A 17,656-nucleotide genomic window follows, 5' to 3' on the forward strand; every position below is an offset into this window, starting at 1 on the left:
TCTAATCTGCCCACAGGCTGTGACGTTGCAGGTCAGTGTTCAGGCCTTCTATAATGATAAGTCTCCGCTGGTACGAACCTTAGACAAGAGAATGAAAAGCAAGCTGCCTAATCAGATAGCGCTAAACAAGTGCGAACTGTGGCAAACGTTACTGCTCCAGGATTGGCTTAATTAGTCACACCAGATTCTGCCCCTACTCAAGAAAAAAACTAAAACCAGTGATTCACCTGGGCGCATCCATTGTCTTCCGAGACAGAAAGAGACATCAAATAAATGTTTATATGTTAAAAATGCGTTGGTGCTATACGCTGAATTAGTCCTCGTTTATGGGTCTCCGCTTTAAAGTAAGTTTAGAAAGCTAAAAGCATGAAATTGCGCTAAACAAAAACAATTGGTAATAAAAATTCTAACAGCACAGTTTTATTATTGTTAGTCTAGAGCAGTGGTTCTCAACCTGTGGGTCGCGACCCCCTTGGGGGTCGACTAAGGAATTGTCATGGGTCGCATAAGACCATCGATAAATATGGATTTTTTGGCCTTTTCTAACATGTAAAACTTGACACATACATTTTTTTTTCATTGGAATTAACAATTTTCATTGTCGTTCGATGATAGATGTTGCAGACAACTGAATCAGAATTAATTTCAAATATTTTTTTTGTGACAGCAGAAATAATGTTAACAGTTTAATTTAATAATAATAATAATAATAATAATAATAATAATAATAATAATAATAATCTTTATTATCCGTAAGGAAATTTGTCTTACAATTTGTGCATTACACCAAACAAAAAACATTATAACTATAAGAAACCAAAGTGTACATTCACACCAGACTCGCTCATAATTTACATGTGACAAAGTTTATACCAGATTGTTCTTATTTAATGATTTGATTGCCAGGGGAACAAAAGAGTGTTTATTTCTGTCTTTGCTATCGGTGTCTTGTATCTCTTTTGTGATGGTAAAATCACAAAATCCTGACACAAAGGGTGATTCTTTATTTCGAGGATCTTGTTAGCTTTTTTATAGATGTTTGTCTCAAACAACTGCCCAAATGGGGTTTGTTTTTTGCCAATGATTTTGCCAGCAGCATTTAGGATTCTATTAAGTTTATTTTTATTTTTAATGCTCAGTTTAATAGTTTAATTTAATAGTTTAAGTTAATGCGCATTAATGCATAACGTAACATATGGCCGTCTAAAATGTCAAATGTCAGCATTAATAACACTTAATTAGTAAGATTTTGGTGAATGTTAAGGTCCGACTTAAAAGGACCAAAATACCGGCAGAGATGAGGGAAAACAGTTTTAGGTTTGTAATTTGTAAAGCCAAAACATATACGTTTTGAAAAAGGTTGAACAACGCATCCATAAATTTATATTTTAATACGTAAACTTTGTTTAGAAATGAATAACATATTGGAATATATGAACCTTGGATGAACTCCCAATGGTAATAGGGCAGGAAAGCTTGGGCCTCTAGTAGTACTCTGGTAAGAGACTCTGTTGTTGAACGCAGTGCCTCATAGCTCCCATGCAGTTGAAGTGACCATTCAGTTATCTCCCCACAGCTCTTGGACACTCTCGTAAGACATGCACCACTGTTTCCTCTGCCTGCCCCATTAGTTTATGCAGGTATGGAAAAACTTCAGTACGTCATTGGTAGCGAAGTTCTTTTAAGTCGAATTTATGAAGCCGAAAGAACTGTAATGTCTTTTTGATAACTAGCAATCCACTTCAAACGACTACGACAGTGTGTGAATGTATAACAGAAAATTGGTTGATTTATTCAGTACCCCTAGTCCCCTCCCCCCCCCCCCCCAAACCACACTTTTTGAGAAAATCTGAAATATCTTTGAAAAATATCAGTGGTATCTGCATAGATGGTGCTCCAAATATGGTCTGGATTTCAACATTTGGTACAGAATGAGTCTCCAAAAGTTTTTGGTACTCAGTATGTGATTTTTCGTCAAATATTAATATCGAAGACAATGTTAACTAAAATAACAAAAGCAATGAAAAGCGTCAGTGCAAGGATCAATTGCAATTTACCTCGCGTCTGAAAAAAATATCCAAAACTTTCGAATGAAACATCAAATTGGCAAACAAAATTGGAGGAAAATATTTCAAATCTCATCTCTATGAGGAAAATGACATTGAACCTGACAAACAAATAAAATGATAACTTTGTGAAAGAACTTTTGCTAATGCTTGCGGACAAAATTTCATCCAACTTTCCAAATCTACTTAACGTTCCATATGCACCTGCCAGAGACCCAATGAGAGTCAAAGTTGAAGTTGTTTATGAGAATGAAATAGTTTATTGAACTCATTAATGCAGCAAAACATGTCTCTATAATTACACACATTTGGATTAAACGTTTGCAGTCATGTCACCATTTCTGTGTGGCACCTTCTTTAATTTGCAGGAATACATTATTAGCATAACAGTATGTTAATTAAAAGTCTAAATACAGAAAATCGTTACATATGTATGAAATGTGGATAATGTGAATAAGAAATAGAAAGATAAATAAATGCATGTCATATTATTTCATTTATGCGTAATTTGATGATAATGAAAAAAAATATATTTCAAGAATGTAATTACACAATGTTTCATGATTCAACATAAAGCTTTGGCTATGCAAATCATTTTTACATTAGGTCTACATTTCTAATTTTGTAACATTAGCGAAAGCAGTTATTTATATCTATGAACGAAAGTAATTTACTGTTAGGGGGTCGCGGCATAGTGAGGAATTGTAAAAAGGGGTCGCCGAGTAAAAAAAGGTTGAGAACCGCTGGTCTAGAGTCTAGATCTATTACAAACTTAATTCCATGACTAATTCAAACTAATTGATATAACTTCACTATGTGCAAGCTTTTTTTTTAAAAGTATTTTCTATGTTTTTCAGTTTAAATGTTGGTCAAACATAATGGCTCTTCTATTTACTTTCTTTTAATAGACAGTTTTAAATCGCTAACCCGAAAACAACGAATCCGGGCGTATTTTTAAACCACAAGTAGTAGCCAACGAAGGGCAGGCAACTCGTGGTACACGTCAAGTTAATTATCGGTCCTGATTTCATAAGCTAGTTACATCCCCTTCAAACCTCCGTCTTGCATTAAGAAGATTTCCTTGTACTTCCCGTTCCAGCAGGCGAGTACTGGCCACCAGAATGAGTTTTAATCAGGTTGTGAATACCATCAGCTCCAGACATCAGCAGATCTTAAGTTAGGCCCAGATGTTTATTCTCCAGGACGTCTTCGCTACTCCTTCCCCCTCCCCACCACTCCCGAAAACCCACCCCTGTCCGTAAATACCACTTGAGTGGACTATCGATCACTGATATCCTAGGTATACGACTCACGGCCTTCGGTGACCAATTGATCGGGTTTTATTGTGTCAACAAATCAACACACAATCTGGTACCAACCACATCAACTTATATAGATTATTTACATATATATGTTGTGTCATGTAACCATCATTAACTCTATCCCTCCGTAATTATTTTCCATGTTCAGAAGGAAGTATTCATTTGTCTCATTTGCATTTCACTAGCATGTTAGGGTTAAACTTCAATAATGGTTCTCTTTTAATCTGAAAATGTTATAATTGGAATAGATGAGTGCATGCCCTTTTTATATAAAACGAATTAAAGTTTACAAACCCCCAAATTACGTTAATTCAATGGGGTCAAATCAACGATGGTATCGTTGATCGGGAGAGAAAGAGTTGAAGGTACTTGTTTGGGGGTGGGGTGGAATGAATGTTTTCACTAGTGAGTTTTCGAACTATGCCAAACAATGACGTTGTCTACGGTTGAGTTGATTAATTCACTTAATGAAAGGTGCAGACGTCACAGAGTTATTAGTCTAGTCATTGTGTCATAATAAGCTCGGAATAAGTTTCGAGATCATCTGTTTATATTGTTAACAGTTAACGAGGGCTGTCATGTGGGGCCAGCACAATGACCAGCCTCTTCTAATTTCCCCAACTAAAGTCAGGTATACACATTAGTTTTAGGGAGGACTCAGGGATCACCGTCTTCTTGGGGATTTAAAGTCGTAGGTAAGCTATAAGAGCGTTGAAAATGGTTTCCGATACTATTACCTACCAAAAGTATCTTTATAATGCAATATTCGTATTAGGACTTGTCTAATTAATGTAAGACACACATATAGACCGGTCTGTAAAATATAGTAGAAACTTTTTTTTATAGTTTGAGTATGCGAGTATATAGGAGGCGCGGTGGCTGAGCGTTGAAGCGCTTGGCTTCCGAACCGATAGTCCCAAGTTCGAATACTGCTGAAGACTGGGATTTTTAATTTCGGAATCTTTGGGCGCCTTTGAGGGTGCCTAACATAAATAGAGGAAAAGTAAAGGCGGTTGGTCGTTGTGCTGCCCACTTGACATCCTCGTTAACCGTTGGCCAAACAAACAGATGACCTTTACATCATCTGCCATATAGATCTCAGGGTCTGAAAGGGGAACTTTTTTTATATATACATATAGGTCGGTCTGTAAAATATATTGTAGAAACTATTTTGTTTTAGTTTGATAATTTATCTGAGCCTGTACGTATGAAGGGATAGACAAATTAGGTTCTCAAAATGTTTCTTACACATTTCACTTTACAAAATATTCTAGTCGTGCTATAAATGCCGTCAAGAATTTACGAGTTTTGTATATTCGCTTCCAAGTTTAACTATAATAAATAATGTCTTTATATGTCGCCATCGACAGACTTACTATTTACAAACATACGGTAGGTTTGTATTTTGCTGTTTACACTTATGTGGAGGTTAGTTTACATATTTACATATTATGTTGTACAAGCTATGGTTACAATGTTATAAAAGTCTCTAGTGTACAGTTCTATACTACAAATGTAGCACTATATACTAAATATCTAACTTGTAAAATATTTTTCTTCAGGATGAGAAGAATCAAGTTTTGACCACTAACGTCTGGCTCGAAGCAGTAAGTAGGCCATTTTGAAATTGTTTTAGACATTCGCCATTTCGACACCAATGAATGCATCAACTGCACTAAACTAATTTTTCAACAAATTAAAATGAAATAAGATAAGATGTATGTATTGGTCCAAACAAATTGAAATTTAATTGGACTTCGATGAACCACCTCGGCACTACTGCTATAACAATAAAAATATAGACCCAAACACACACAAAAAATAACATTTACCGTAGCTCTGTAACCCATGGAGTTTATCGGGGTAAAGAAATGTAACACTATACCGTAGCTCTGTAACCCATGGAGTTTATCGGGGTAAAGAAATGTAACACTATACCTTAGCTCTGTAACCCATGGAGTTTATCGGGGTAAAGAAATGTAACACTATACCGTAGCTCTGTAACCCATGGAGTTTATCGGGGTAAAGACATGTAACACTATACCGTAGCTCTGTAACCCATGGAGTTTATCGGGGTAAAGAAATGTAACACTATACCGTAGCTCTGTAACCCATGGAGTTTATCGGGGTAAAGAAATGTAACACTATACCGTAGCTCTGTAACCCATGGAGTTTATCGGGGTAAAGAAATGTAACACTATACCGTAGCTCTGTAACCCATGGAGTTTATCGGGGTAAAGATGTGTAACACTATACCGTAGCTCTGTAACCCATGGAGTTTATCGGGGTAAAGATGGTAACACTATACCGTACCTCTGTAACCCATGGAGTCTATCGGGGTAAAGATGGTAACACTATACCGTACCTCTGTAACCCATGGAGTCTATCGGGGTAAAGATGGTAACACTATACCGTACCTCTGTAACCCATGGAGTCTATCGGGGTAAAGATGGTAACACTATACCGTACCTCTGTAACCCATGGAGTCTATCGGGGTAAAGATGTGTAACACTAAAAACTTTTGAAATACAAAATACAAAGAAAAATGAATCTCCTAAGACCAAAAAAAAAAAGATTTTTTCCTCGTGATCTAGATGACCTCTGACCTCTGGTGTGTGAGAAAAAGATACACGGAAATGCAAAAAAAAAAAAAATTGGTTATAAGGTTCTTGTCACTGCAATTGTGTGTGGGTGTGTGTTTGGTTTGACCACCTTGGAAATTTTAAGGTTGATTTAAACTTGGCTCAAATATTTGCCTTTTACTGTTTTTTTTTACTGAGTATCTTAAACATGAGACCACTAAGTATCTTAAACAGGAGACCACTGAGTATCTTAAACAGGAGACCACTAAGTATCTTAAACAGGAGACCACTGAGTATCTTAAACAGAAGACCACTGAGTATAGACCACTAAGTATCTTAAACAGGAGACCACTAAGTATCTTAAACAGGAGACCACTGAGTATCTTAAACAGGAGACCACTAAGTATCTTAAACAGGAGACCACTGAGTATAGACCACTGAGTATCTTAAACAGGAGTCCACTAAGTATCTTAAACAGGAGACCACTGAGTATAGACCACTGAGTATCTTAAACAGGAGACCACTAAGTATCTTAAACAGGAGACCACTAAGTATCTTAAACAGGAGACCACTGAGTATGTTAAACAGGAGACCACTGAGTATAGCCCACTGAGTATGTTAAACAGGAGACCACTAAGTATCTTAAACAGGAGACCACTGAGTATGTTAAACAGGAGACCACTAAGTATCTTAAACAGGAGACCACTGAGTATGTTAAACAGGAGACCACTGAGTATAGCCCACTGAGTATGTTAAACAGGAGACCACTGAGTATAGACCACTGAGTATCTTAAACAGGAGACCACTGAGTATCTTAAACAGGAGACCACTGAGTATCTTAAACAGGAGACCACTGAGTATCTTAAACAGGAGACCACTGAGTATAGACCACTGAGTATCTTAAACAGGAGACCACTGAGTATAGACCACTGAGTATCTTAAACAGGAGACCACTGAGTATAGACCACTGAGCATCTTAAACAGGAGACCACTGAGTATAGACCACTGAGCATCTTAAACAGGAGACCACTGAGTATCTTAAACAGGAGACCACTGAGTATAGACCACTGAGTATCTTAAACAGGAGACCACTGAGTATACACCACTGAGTATCTTAAACAGGAGACCACTGAGTATAGACCACTGAGCATCTTAAACAGGAGACCACTGAGTATAGACCACTGAGCATCTTAAACAGGAGACCACTGAGTATCTTAAACAGGAGACCACTGAGTATAGACCACTGAGTATGTTAAACAGGAGACCACTAAGTATCTTAAACAGGAGACCACTGAGTATGTTAAACAGGAGACCACTAAGTATCTTAAACAGGAGACCACTGAGTATGTTAAACAGGAGACCACTAAGTATCTTAAACAGGAGACCACTGAGTATGTTAAACAGGAGACCACTAAGTATCTTAAACAGGAGACCACTGAGTATGTTAAACAGGAGACCACTGAGTATAGACCACTGAGTATCTTAAACAGGAGACCACTGAGTATAGACCACTGAGTATCTTAAACAGGAGACCACTGAGTATCTTAAACAGGAGACCACTGAGTATAGACCACTGAGCATCTTAAACAGGAGACCACTGAGAGAGACACAAGACATTTTAACCTCTTCCAATGTTATCGTTGTCAATGAAGAAGAAGACGATGGCGGCGATGTGGCAGCAGAGAGCACCAGCGACACGAGAATGCACTCACACGACATGAGACCAGATTGAAGCCAGAACTCATCCTAGATTACTGGGCCACCTCCCTGGAGACCAAGACTCCCAGGATTCTTTTTTCAGATAAACACAAAAACTGAACATCTACATTTTCTTTCATTTCTTTATTAACCTTGGGGGGAGGGGGGGATTAAGACACCTTTTGATTAAAATTGGCATTAAGAGGATAGGGAACTTTTGGATATTCCTTAACACCAAAAAAATTTACCTTTTTACCCCCTCCCCTACTTTGTAACAAATCGTAACAAGACCAATACCTCCTGGTAAAGTAACATAACAAGAAAAACGTATTTTACAAAAGACTTATTTATTAATTATCATTTTCCCGAATCACATATTTCATCATGATATCTTTAAAAATTATGGGACAAATATCCACTTCGTTGACGCATTCAGTTAGTTTGTTTTTTTCACAATAATGTACATGTACATAGAGCGTTCAGCATGCTCAGAGCGCTATTGTCCAATCTCATTTGTGGACCAGTGGGGGAGGGGATATCTGGGAGAAGGTTTTCTGTGCTGCCTTTAGGCGCTCGAACCTCGAGCCCCCTTCGTAGGTAGCCAAGCCAAGCCAAGTTCAAGCGTACTTAGCCTCTCTACCACGCTTTCCACAATAGAGGGAAGAGAGTACTGTACATGAATATAGAGCGTACTGAACTATTACTATACATAGAGCGTACTGTACATGTGCATGGATCGGCTGCAGGAAGAACCGCTGCGCTTGGGTTCTAAAAAACAAAAGCGGGATACTTTTCAATTATTATCTGTTTAAAACCTGATGTATAGCGGAGACTAATCGTCAAAGTATTTAACTAATCTTAAGACCCCCCCCCCCTCTTTTTGTGTCCTTTTAACAAATTGCAACAAAGTTTTATATCCCTTCCCTTCTTTTAAAGTTAGTTAAGTTCTCTTTTAGACCTTGCGATCTATAAGGCTGTTTCTATTTCTGTGGTTCACGGTTAACGAGGGTGTTGTATGGCCAGCACAACGACCAACCGCCTTTACTTTTCCTCAAATAATGTCAGGTACCCATTAGAGCTGGGTAGAATCAGAAGCGCCCAAAGATCCCGAAATTAAAAATCATACTCGTCACCAGGATTCGAACCGGCATTCCCCGGTTCGGAATCCAAGCGATTTACCACTCAGCCACTGCACCACCTTTGACCGTTACGTAATATCCGAACGTTCTTATATATTCCTACTTCTTTTAGCGTTCTCAATTGATGCATGGCTATTTCCTTTGGTCGAAAGATTTGTGAGAGTTGTGTCCCTTTATCGTGCAGTGATAGATACTGCAACAAGGTTCTCAGCTTACGTTGCCAGAAAACAACAATCTTGGCAGCAGTGACGTAATAGTCGCTGATATCAACAGTAGTCTATTTTTGTTAAGTGACTCCACCTTACGAAGCAATGCAATAGCTAAAGGACACTAGACGATTGAAGCGAGACCAGTCGCCAAAGTTTAGGCCAATAGCTCATAGCCAAGTCACAGGTCTGTTCGACGTGGCAACGATCTATTACTGCGACATCGCGGGTCAGTGTTGAGTTCTTCCATAATGATTTGCCTTGATGGAATCGACTCAGCTTTCAAGGGCAGTAGCATACCAAGAGTAATGCGTGCGCTCTGGGCATCATATACCTTAGGTACCCCACTGGTCAAGGCCTGAGATTAATGGAAACAAAATAATCGGATGCAACCAATGCGAATGATAAAAAAAACAATTTATTTTGTCTGTGGCTTTTTTTTTTAACTCTTTCTCTCCGTAATTATTTTCCACATTCTGGTGAAATCAACTTTGGTATCGTAATTTAGGAGAGAAAGAGTTAAATTTCACGCTGAATTATTTGATCGCATTTGTCGTGTTCACATAATTGTGTATTTCATGAAGCGAACCATTTCTTAAAATTCCTCCTAGATATAGAAGTTTGCAAACTCTTCATCAGGGTACACTTTTTTTTTTAAACGGCTCTATTTTCTAGCAATTTGACTGTTTATGTCACCCAACCTAATTGGCCACACGGCGAAAAGTCTGGTTTGACCGTTATAATTTTTCAAAATATAATCATCTTAAGAAAATGGGGCTTACATTTTTACAAAGCTAATAACGACTCGAGGTTGAGCTGAGTGATTATGCGCATGGCTTCCGAACCTGGGGTCCCGGGTTTGAATCCCGGTGATGACTGTGATTCTGAATTTCGAGATTCTGAGGGCGCCCCTGAGTCCACCCAGCTCTAATGTGTACTTGACTTTAGTTGGGGAAAGTAAAGGCGGTTGGTCGTTGTGCTGGCCACGTGACGCCCTGCTCGTTTACCGTTGACCAAAAAAAAAACAACAGATGACCTTGTCATCATCTGCCCTATGGATGGCAAGGTCTGAAAGGGAACTTTACTTTTTACTTACTTTTAACAACTCCCTCTGTCTGTCAGTTGTCTGTCTGGCAGAAAAACATGAACACGTTAAGTACACCCAATCTGGGATCAAGTTGAAACTTTCCAAAATTATATACAGTACCTAACAAAACATGAATCAATTGAAATATTAATCAGTTAGTTAATTTATCACTGGTAATTAACTATTTTGCTTCATATCGAAAAAAAGGGAAATAAATTCTACATTATTGAGTGGCATGGTTGCAATTGTCAATTTCTTTGTTGTTTTTTAGCATTTTGTTTTCAAATATTTGGCTTGTTTTATTTTGAACACGGCATCAGTGGACATTACCGCACTATAGAATCAAATGTTTATTTGTACAATAGACCTACATAAACATCTTACGCATTATCTTATATAGAAATCATTAGCTGCACTGTTAATAGAAAGACTTGTTTGTGCAAATACTCCTTGCAATATTGAAGAAATAAATAGAATGGGAAGTTATAGACCACCATCTTATTCATAATGGAAGAATCGATTTTAAAAGATTAAGATTTTCTTTTTAAAACCAAATAAATCAGTAATAGTCACATAGGAACAAATCATAATATTAGAATGCTCTATTAGAAACTAAATCCAAGGGCAGATAAGTACAAATGTTTTTCTCCGGCTAATAAAATGACGCTAAAATTGACACGGCTGAAACTCTATTACTGATGTACCGGCAACTGACCGGTCCAATTAGTTTAGAGCACGGTCAGTTGCCCTTTCCGGTCAGCGTGGGATATTGCATCGTGGAAAGGAAACATGGGCGAATAACTCTCGTTAAGTTAAAAATTATCAGAATATCGAATATCGCATTTTTTTATAGTCTGGGTAAAACGAGAGAGAGAGAGAGAGAGAGAGAGAGAGAGAGAGAGACAGAGAAGGGGGGGGGGGATCCTTGAATAGTGGAAGAAAGTTTTCAAGAATCTCTGTGTTCGTTCGGTTAAAATTCCTCAACAGCAGCTCAGTTTCAGAGACACGAAAGGGGCTGTTATTATGTCCCTTGAGGCTCTCTGAACATGGTAGAACCTTGATTGTCATATAGCAGGGGAGGAAACCTAGTTTCAGACCTAATGAAATGATTCAATACTCAGACCAGGCAGCGCCTTGGGATGGTCCATTCCATGACTTAGTGACACACGATACGTGACAAGGAGTTAGAGATAGACTTTATCAACTCTAGAATCTTACTGTTGTACAGTTTAAGTCGTTCGACTCTCGTGAAGCCTTGGCACCAGAGAGACAGTAAATATGTTTACTCGACCTTCTATATCTTTCAGAACTGTCTTGGATCAATTCTAACCACATTTTCTACGATATTCTTACTCACATAAACTAATCACAACTTCAGTCTAACAAACGATATATGGGTGAGTGTTTTAGGAACCTCTACAATCGGCATAGTATCGTAAGTTCATATAGATCCACTCCGATATTTCTAAAGCCGCTGTCATAATTAAAACAATCCGATCGCCTGTGATTTTTGCCCTGCGTTTTTTTGCATTGCCGTCTAATATGAAGCCTTAAGAGTTTGTTTTTTTCATTTTCTGTCGCATGGCTAATATATTTTTTTTATTTGCATAGACTTCTACTTTGTTCGGTATACATCCGAATTGTCAATATTCAGGGGCATAATTATGTCATTTTGTTTTACGTGATGGGGCTTTCTTGTGACCCCCATGTCTCAGTTCATCGTCACTATTTCCACTCCTGCTCTTCTTCAGATATCTGCTTACGCTTCAACTATGTATTCATAATCTAACGGTAAGATGGGCGTGCGAAACAATTTAACTAAGTCCAAACCTTCCGTTGGACGACGGGGATTGCCTAGTACGAGATGTTTTCAAAACAATCAAACTACAAAGTACACACACAAAAATCGTCAATCTCCAGTAATATAAAATAGTCTGTTAGTCTCCAAAAGAAAATTTGATCTAACCTATAAAACTGTGAGTTCTATTCAGTTATTTCATGTAAACATCAAACAATATAAATGAAATCTATTACGTGTAAGCTATTTGATCCGCTAAGCTCGGTTGGAATTTTCGTTTGCCAAAAGTAATTTTCGTTAACGTCTGCATAAAATAATTGCTAGACAAAATAGAGTTATCTCTCCTGTCTAAATATATGTGGCTATTGTTTGTTCTTGATGTCAATATTTAATGAGTATATGAGGGATTCAACAAAGAAAGGGGAAGCACCTTTAACTAACAAGAATTGTAATAGTCAGTACATATAATAATAATAATAATAATAATAATAATTTTGTTCTGCCCATATGCTACTAGCAGATGAACAACAAGGTTGCATTGAAGAGTCGATGGGCTGTAAAGTACAGCTAACTATAGATGGTATTATATTGCATCAAGCTAATAGAAGAAAGAGAAATTTACACATGTGTTACATCGACTACAAAAAAGCTTTCGACTCAGTTCCGCATGATTGGCTTTTAAAAACCCTGGACATTCATAAAATCAACCCAAGAATAAAACAACTATTGAAAGTCTGTATGAATAATTGGAAGATAAATCTGCACCTTAATCGTGATAAACTAGGTTCTGTGCACATAAGAAGAGGTATATACCAGGGTGACTCACTATCTCCACTCTGGTTCTGCCTAGCGATTAATCCTCTATCTACATTACTCCAAGACTCTACAAACGGTTTTAGGGTTGACACTAAATGTACAAAATGTGTGTCCCACTTATTATACATGGATGATCTAAAACTATATGCAGAAACCGAGCAAAAATTACACACCTTAATCAAAACGGTAAAATGCTTTAGTGACGATATCTGTATGTCTTTTGGCCTGGATAAGTGTGGCATCATAAGCATTAAAAAGGGCAAGGCAACGAACACAAACATTGAATTTGAAGGCATCGAGGAATTGAACTCCGCCTCTATTTATAAATATCTTGGAATAAACCAGAATGCCAAGATAAACCATAAGAAATTAAAAGAGGACTTTATTGGCAAATATAGGCAAAGAGTTAATAAAATCCTCAACACCAAACTGTCTGGCAGTAATCTCATCACTGCAATAAACAGCTGGGGCCGTCCCTGTGCTCCTTTACACGTTCGGTGTGATCAAATGGACTGACACCGACCTACATGACATTGACAGACTCACTAGAAAATTACTAACCAAGTTTCGATGCCTACACCCCAAGTCCTCCACCATAAGGTTATACCTGCCCAGGAAGGATGGGGGTCGTGGATTGCAGAACATCTTCAAATTGTGTAAGATGCAAGTTTTAAAAATACGATCAAAACTGCTCGCCTCCAGCAACAAATTAGTTTCCTTCCTACGGAAATACGACTCCGATGCAACCCCTCTGAACCTACACAATGCTGATGTCAATATCGGTTTGGACGACGCAGGGCATGAGATTCGCCAATGGGAAGAAAAAACACTCCACGGAAAATTTCCGGCTTCATTACATGGGGACAACATCGACAAGGCTGCTTCCTTAACATGGCTCAAAGCAGGTCATCTCTACCCTGAAACAGAAGGCTTTGTTACAGCAATACAGGACAGAGTAATCAGGACAAAAAATTACGAGAAGCATATCCTGAAACTCAATGTTGTCGACAAATGCCGAAAATGTGGAAATGTGGGCGAGTCGATTGAACACATTATGGCAGGATGTCCAGCCCTATCAGAATCAGCCTACCTAGGTCGCCATAACCAAGTTGCAAAGTTAATACACCAACACCTGGCTTTGACGTACAAATTGATCGGTAAGGACACTTCCCCTTATTATAAATACTCTCCGCAAGAGGTTCTCGAGTCTACTGAACATCTGCTGTACTGGGACAGGCCTATTCTGACCGACAAAACGGTAGATTTCAATCGCCCGGATCTGCTGTTCATTGATAAAAAAGAAAAAACCGCTACCATTATCGATATCGCCGTACCACTGTCTCATAATTTGAGAAAAACTGAGATAGAAAAGCAAAGAAAATATGGGAACCTAGGCTTGGAGATTAAGCGTCTATGGAAATTGTCCAAAATAACAATATACCCCATTGTTATATCAACCGAGGGGATAATAACAACTGACCTCACAGACACCTTCAAGGCCCTTAACATTCCTAGGAATATCTTCGTTGCCTGTCAGAGGGCGGTACTGCTGCAGACCTGCCACATCACCAGAAAATTCCTCAGTGGAAACTGTTAAAGGGACTACGATGAATTTTGTTTCTCTTTAGCGAAACTCGACCCTGGCAGTGCCAGAGAATGACTACTTGTTCATTTCTAACATAATAATAATAATAACCAGAAAATTCCTCAGTGGAAACTGTTAAAGGGACTACGATGAATCTTTTTTCCCTTTAGCGAAACTCGACCCTGGCAGCGCCAGAGAATGACTACTCGTTCATTTCTAACATAATAATAATAATAATGACCAACAAAACGGTAGATTTCAATCGCTCAGATCTGCTGTTCATCGATAAAAAAAGAAAAAACCGCTACCATTATCGATATCGCCGTACCACTGTCTCATAATTTAAGAAAAACTGAGATAGAAAAAACAAAGAATATATGGGAACCTAGGCTTGGAGATTAAGCGTCTATGGAAATTGTCCAAAATAACAACATACCCCATTGTTATATCAACCGAGGGGATAATAACAACTGACCTCACAGACACCTTCAAGGCCCTTAACATTCCTAGGAACATCTTCGTTGCCTGTCAGAGGGCGTTACTGCTGCAGACCTGCCACATCACCAGAAAATTCCTCAGTGAAAACTGTTAAAGGGACTACGATGAATTTTGTTTCTCTTTAACGAAACTCGACCCTAGGCAGCGCCAGAGAATGAATACTCGTTCGTTTCTAACAAAATAACAACAATAATAATAATAGCTCCTGGTGGCCTAAGATGAGCACATTTTAATCTCCTGTGAATTCGAAGACTCAATCTTCGCTCTTAAAAGTCGACTTCACAAAAGGTACGCATAGTATCTGTATGTTGCAGTGCTGCCTATTTCTGGCCTCTTACTGCAGATCTAGTGTTATTGACGCTCAAAAGTTTAGTAGTTTTGACCTTCTGAAATTTCGTGCTATTTTTAGCATGAGATCGTATAATGATGAAAGGGCCGGCCTTAGTCATAGGCTAACTAGGCAGCCACCCAAGGCCTAGAATGGGTGGGCGCCTCAGACAGGGCTCAGAACCTTTTTTTTTTAAGAGTACACTAGGATGTAATTAAATAGGGTTCAGTTTTATTTTTTTGGCTGTTTTATTTTTTATTTTACTATTTCTTTTTGGGCCACCAAATTAACTTCGCCTAGGGCCTCCAATTAGCTAAGGCCGGCCCTGATGATGATATACATTCATCCTTCAATCTGGTCTAGTTGATCCAATGACCACACACAGCACACCCCAGTTACTGGACTAGGGATCTCGCTAAAATATTTACTACTGACCAGACCGATTCAAATGACCACGGTGGCTTTCCGTTCAGTCCCCCCCCCCCCGCTGTCCCCATCCGTTCATCAGAGGACGGCGCTGATGGGTTTCTGATGTAGGGCGAGCCAGTGTAAATATGGTTGTCAAAAGGTCTTAAATACATAGCTTGGCAGCACGTGTCTTCTTCCAGACGCTAATCAAGACTTCTGTCTTGGCATCTATGACGTCATTTATTTCCTTTTTTTTTCGGTCAATGTTTTTTTTTAAATCAATTCACCGGGACATAACTCTTAGTTTAAAAAGAAAATTTCTTTGATTCACCAATTTGCCAATGAATTAGAAATAAAGTTTGACAATGACTTTGAAATAGTTCTTTTATTAACAAGTGTACCACTGGCTGTGTAAAAAGCCTTTAATCTATAACAGGGGTTCTCAACCTGTGTGTCGCGACCCCCCATGGGGGTCGATTGACGATTTGCCAGGGGTCGCCAAAGACCATCGAAAAAATGGATTGTTTTTGTCTATTCTTCTATTGCTGTGTGTATTTGCGGGGGAGGGGGGGTCGCGGCAGAGTGGGGGATTGTAAAAAGGGGTCGCCGAGCATAAAAGGTTGAGAATCGCTGATCTATAATATGCATGCATGTATGTATGCATCTATGTAGGCCTATGCATGTATGTATGTATGTATGCATGTATGTATGCATGTATGTATGTATGTATGTATGTCCCGAATAAAAATCTAACGGATTGACCTATCTTGATAAAACTTGCCATAAATGTACCTTAGATCATGGCGGAGACCGTAGTTCATATTTAATTTCCTCCCACAACCGCAGGACCTTTAAAATAGACGACAAGAACCAAATTTTTTCTCTATCATCAGTATTATAGAGCGAAACTATTTTTTTAATCGCGTAAACCCGTTTTCACAATATTTTTCACACACTTCTTTTATTTTCGTGGCTAAAATTTTAAAAAATATGTAAATGGAATATTCTACATGTTTGACATAGATCTAAGTTCAATCCAGTAGATCAGTAATACCCAAACTAAGGCCCGCAGGGTCATATCCGGCTAGTTAACCAATATAGCAATAACTTTGTCCTATAATTGATCAGTAGCCTATACCACTGACATTGAAATAGTGTTTCTATTCTAGTTATACGACTCCTAATTTATTAAGATCTCTTAAAGGAAATGGTACTCTTGGGCGGTAAAACTAGTCATAGAAAATAAATGAAATTCACCAAAAGCGACTATTTTCTTCCTGCAGAATTAAAAATACCCTCTGTATTGAGTCTGTATCTACAGTTACGGCGAGCCGAGTCATGACGTCACTTCCTTGCCCCTTTATTCACATTTGACAAGATGGTTACCGTGTGTTCTATGACCTTGCTCAGTCCTGCTCACTAATGAAGGATCAAAGAAATGTCGACCCCTGGCTATCTTGACCACGGTTCGACAGTCCGGCATCTGTCCGGTCTATTAATCTCTAGCTCAGAAGTCTTGTAAATACACCCAACTCTCTAATCCAATGATGGACTCCACGCAGACGCATCGCAGACGTTGATCAATACAGGGAAACAAGAGAGAAACAACTCAGAGCTGGGTTTTTTTTTGTCACTTATTCGCCTTTGATTAATGCAATGAAGCCTTGATTCCACTTTTAACAAAGTTCATTTATAGACTCAGTGACTAGAAGCTTTCGTTTCCATCTAAAGAAACTTTTGATTGCGGCAGTGATATGTGTCTATAAGTAGTTCAATATCCAGTAAATTCAATATCCAATACAAACAAAAAGGCAGCCAGTCTACCTGTCAGACATCGAATTCGGACTTCGGCCGACCAGAAAAGTAAAAAAAAACCAAAAAACTTATCATTTATCGACCCGAAACGTTGATTGATTTAGTACTGTCAGTAGAAGCTTGGATGTGTGGACACATGTGTGGACGAGCTTACTTATGTGTGGGTGAGGACGTGTGTGGACATTTGCACATGCGTTTGTTGGCGTTATTTGTATGGTAGACGTGTTTTGGGCGTGTAGATATGTGTGGACTCGTGTGTTGTTGTGTGTGTGTGGATGTGTGGTTGGTGTGTGTGTGTTGATGTGTGT

General features: G+C 38.6%; 1 protein-coding gene across 1 annotated transcript in view; it reads left to right on the forward strand.

The window, feature by feature from the left end:
* LOC106080166 (neuronal acetylcholine receptor subunit alpha-10-like) overlaps positions 1 to 17,656 on the forward strand; it is a 57,935-nt gene that overhangs the window by 10,173 nt on the left and 30,106 nt on the right. Inside the window, exon 3 of the mRNA XM_056021689.1 lies at positions 4,951 to 4,995. Coding sequence (XP_055877664.1) covers positions 4,951 to 4,995 — 45 coding nt within the window. The remainder of the gene's footprint in view (positions 1 to 4,950; positions 4,996 to 17,656) is intronic.

This window comes from Biomphalaria glabrata, chromosome 2 (assembly GCF_947242115.1).
Source record: "Biomphalaria glabrata chromosome 2, xgBioGlab47.1, whole genome shotgun sequence".
Taxonomy (NCBI): domain Eukaryota; kingdom Metazoa; phylum Mollusca; class Gastropoda; family Planorbidae; genus Biomphalaria; species Biomphalaria glabrata.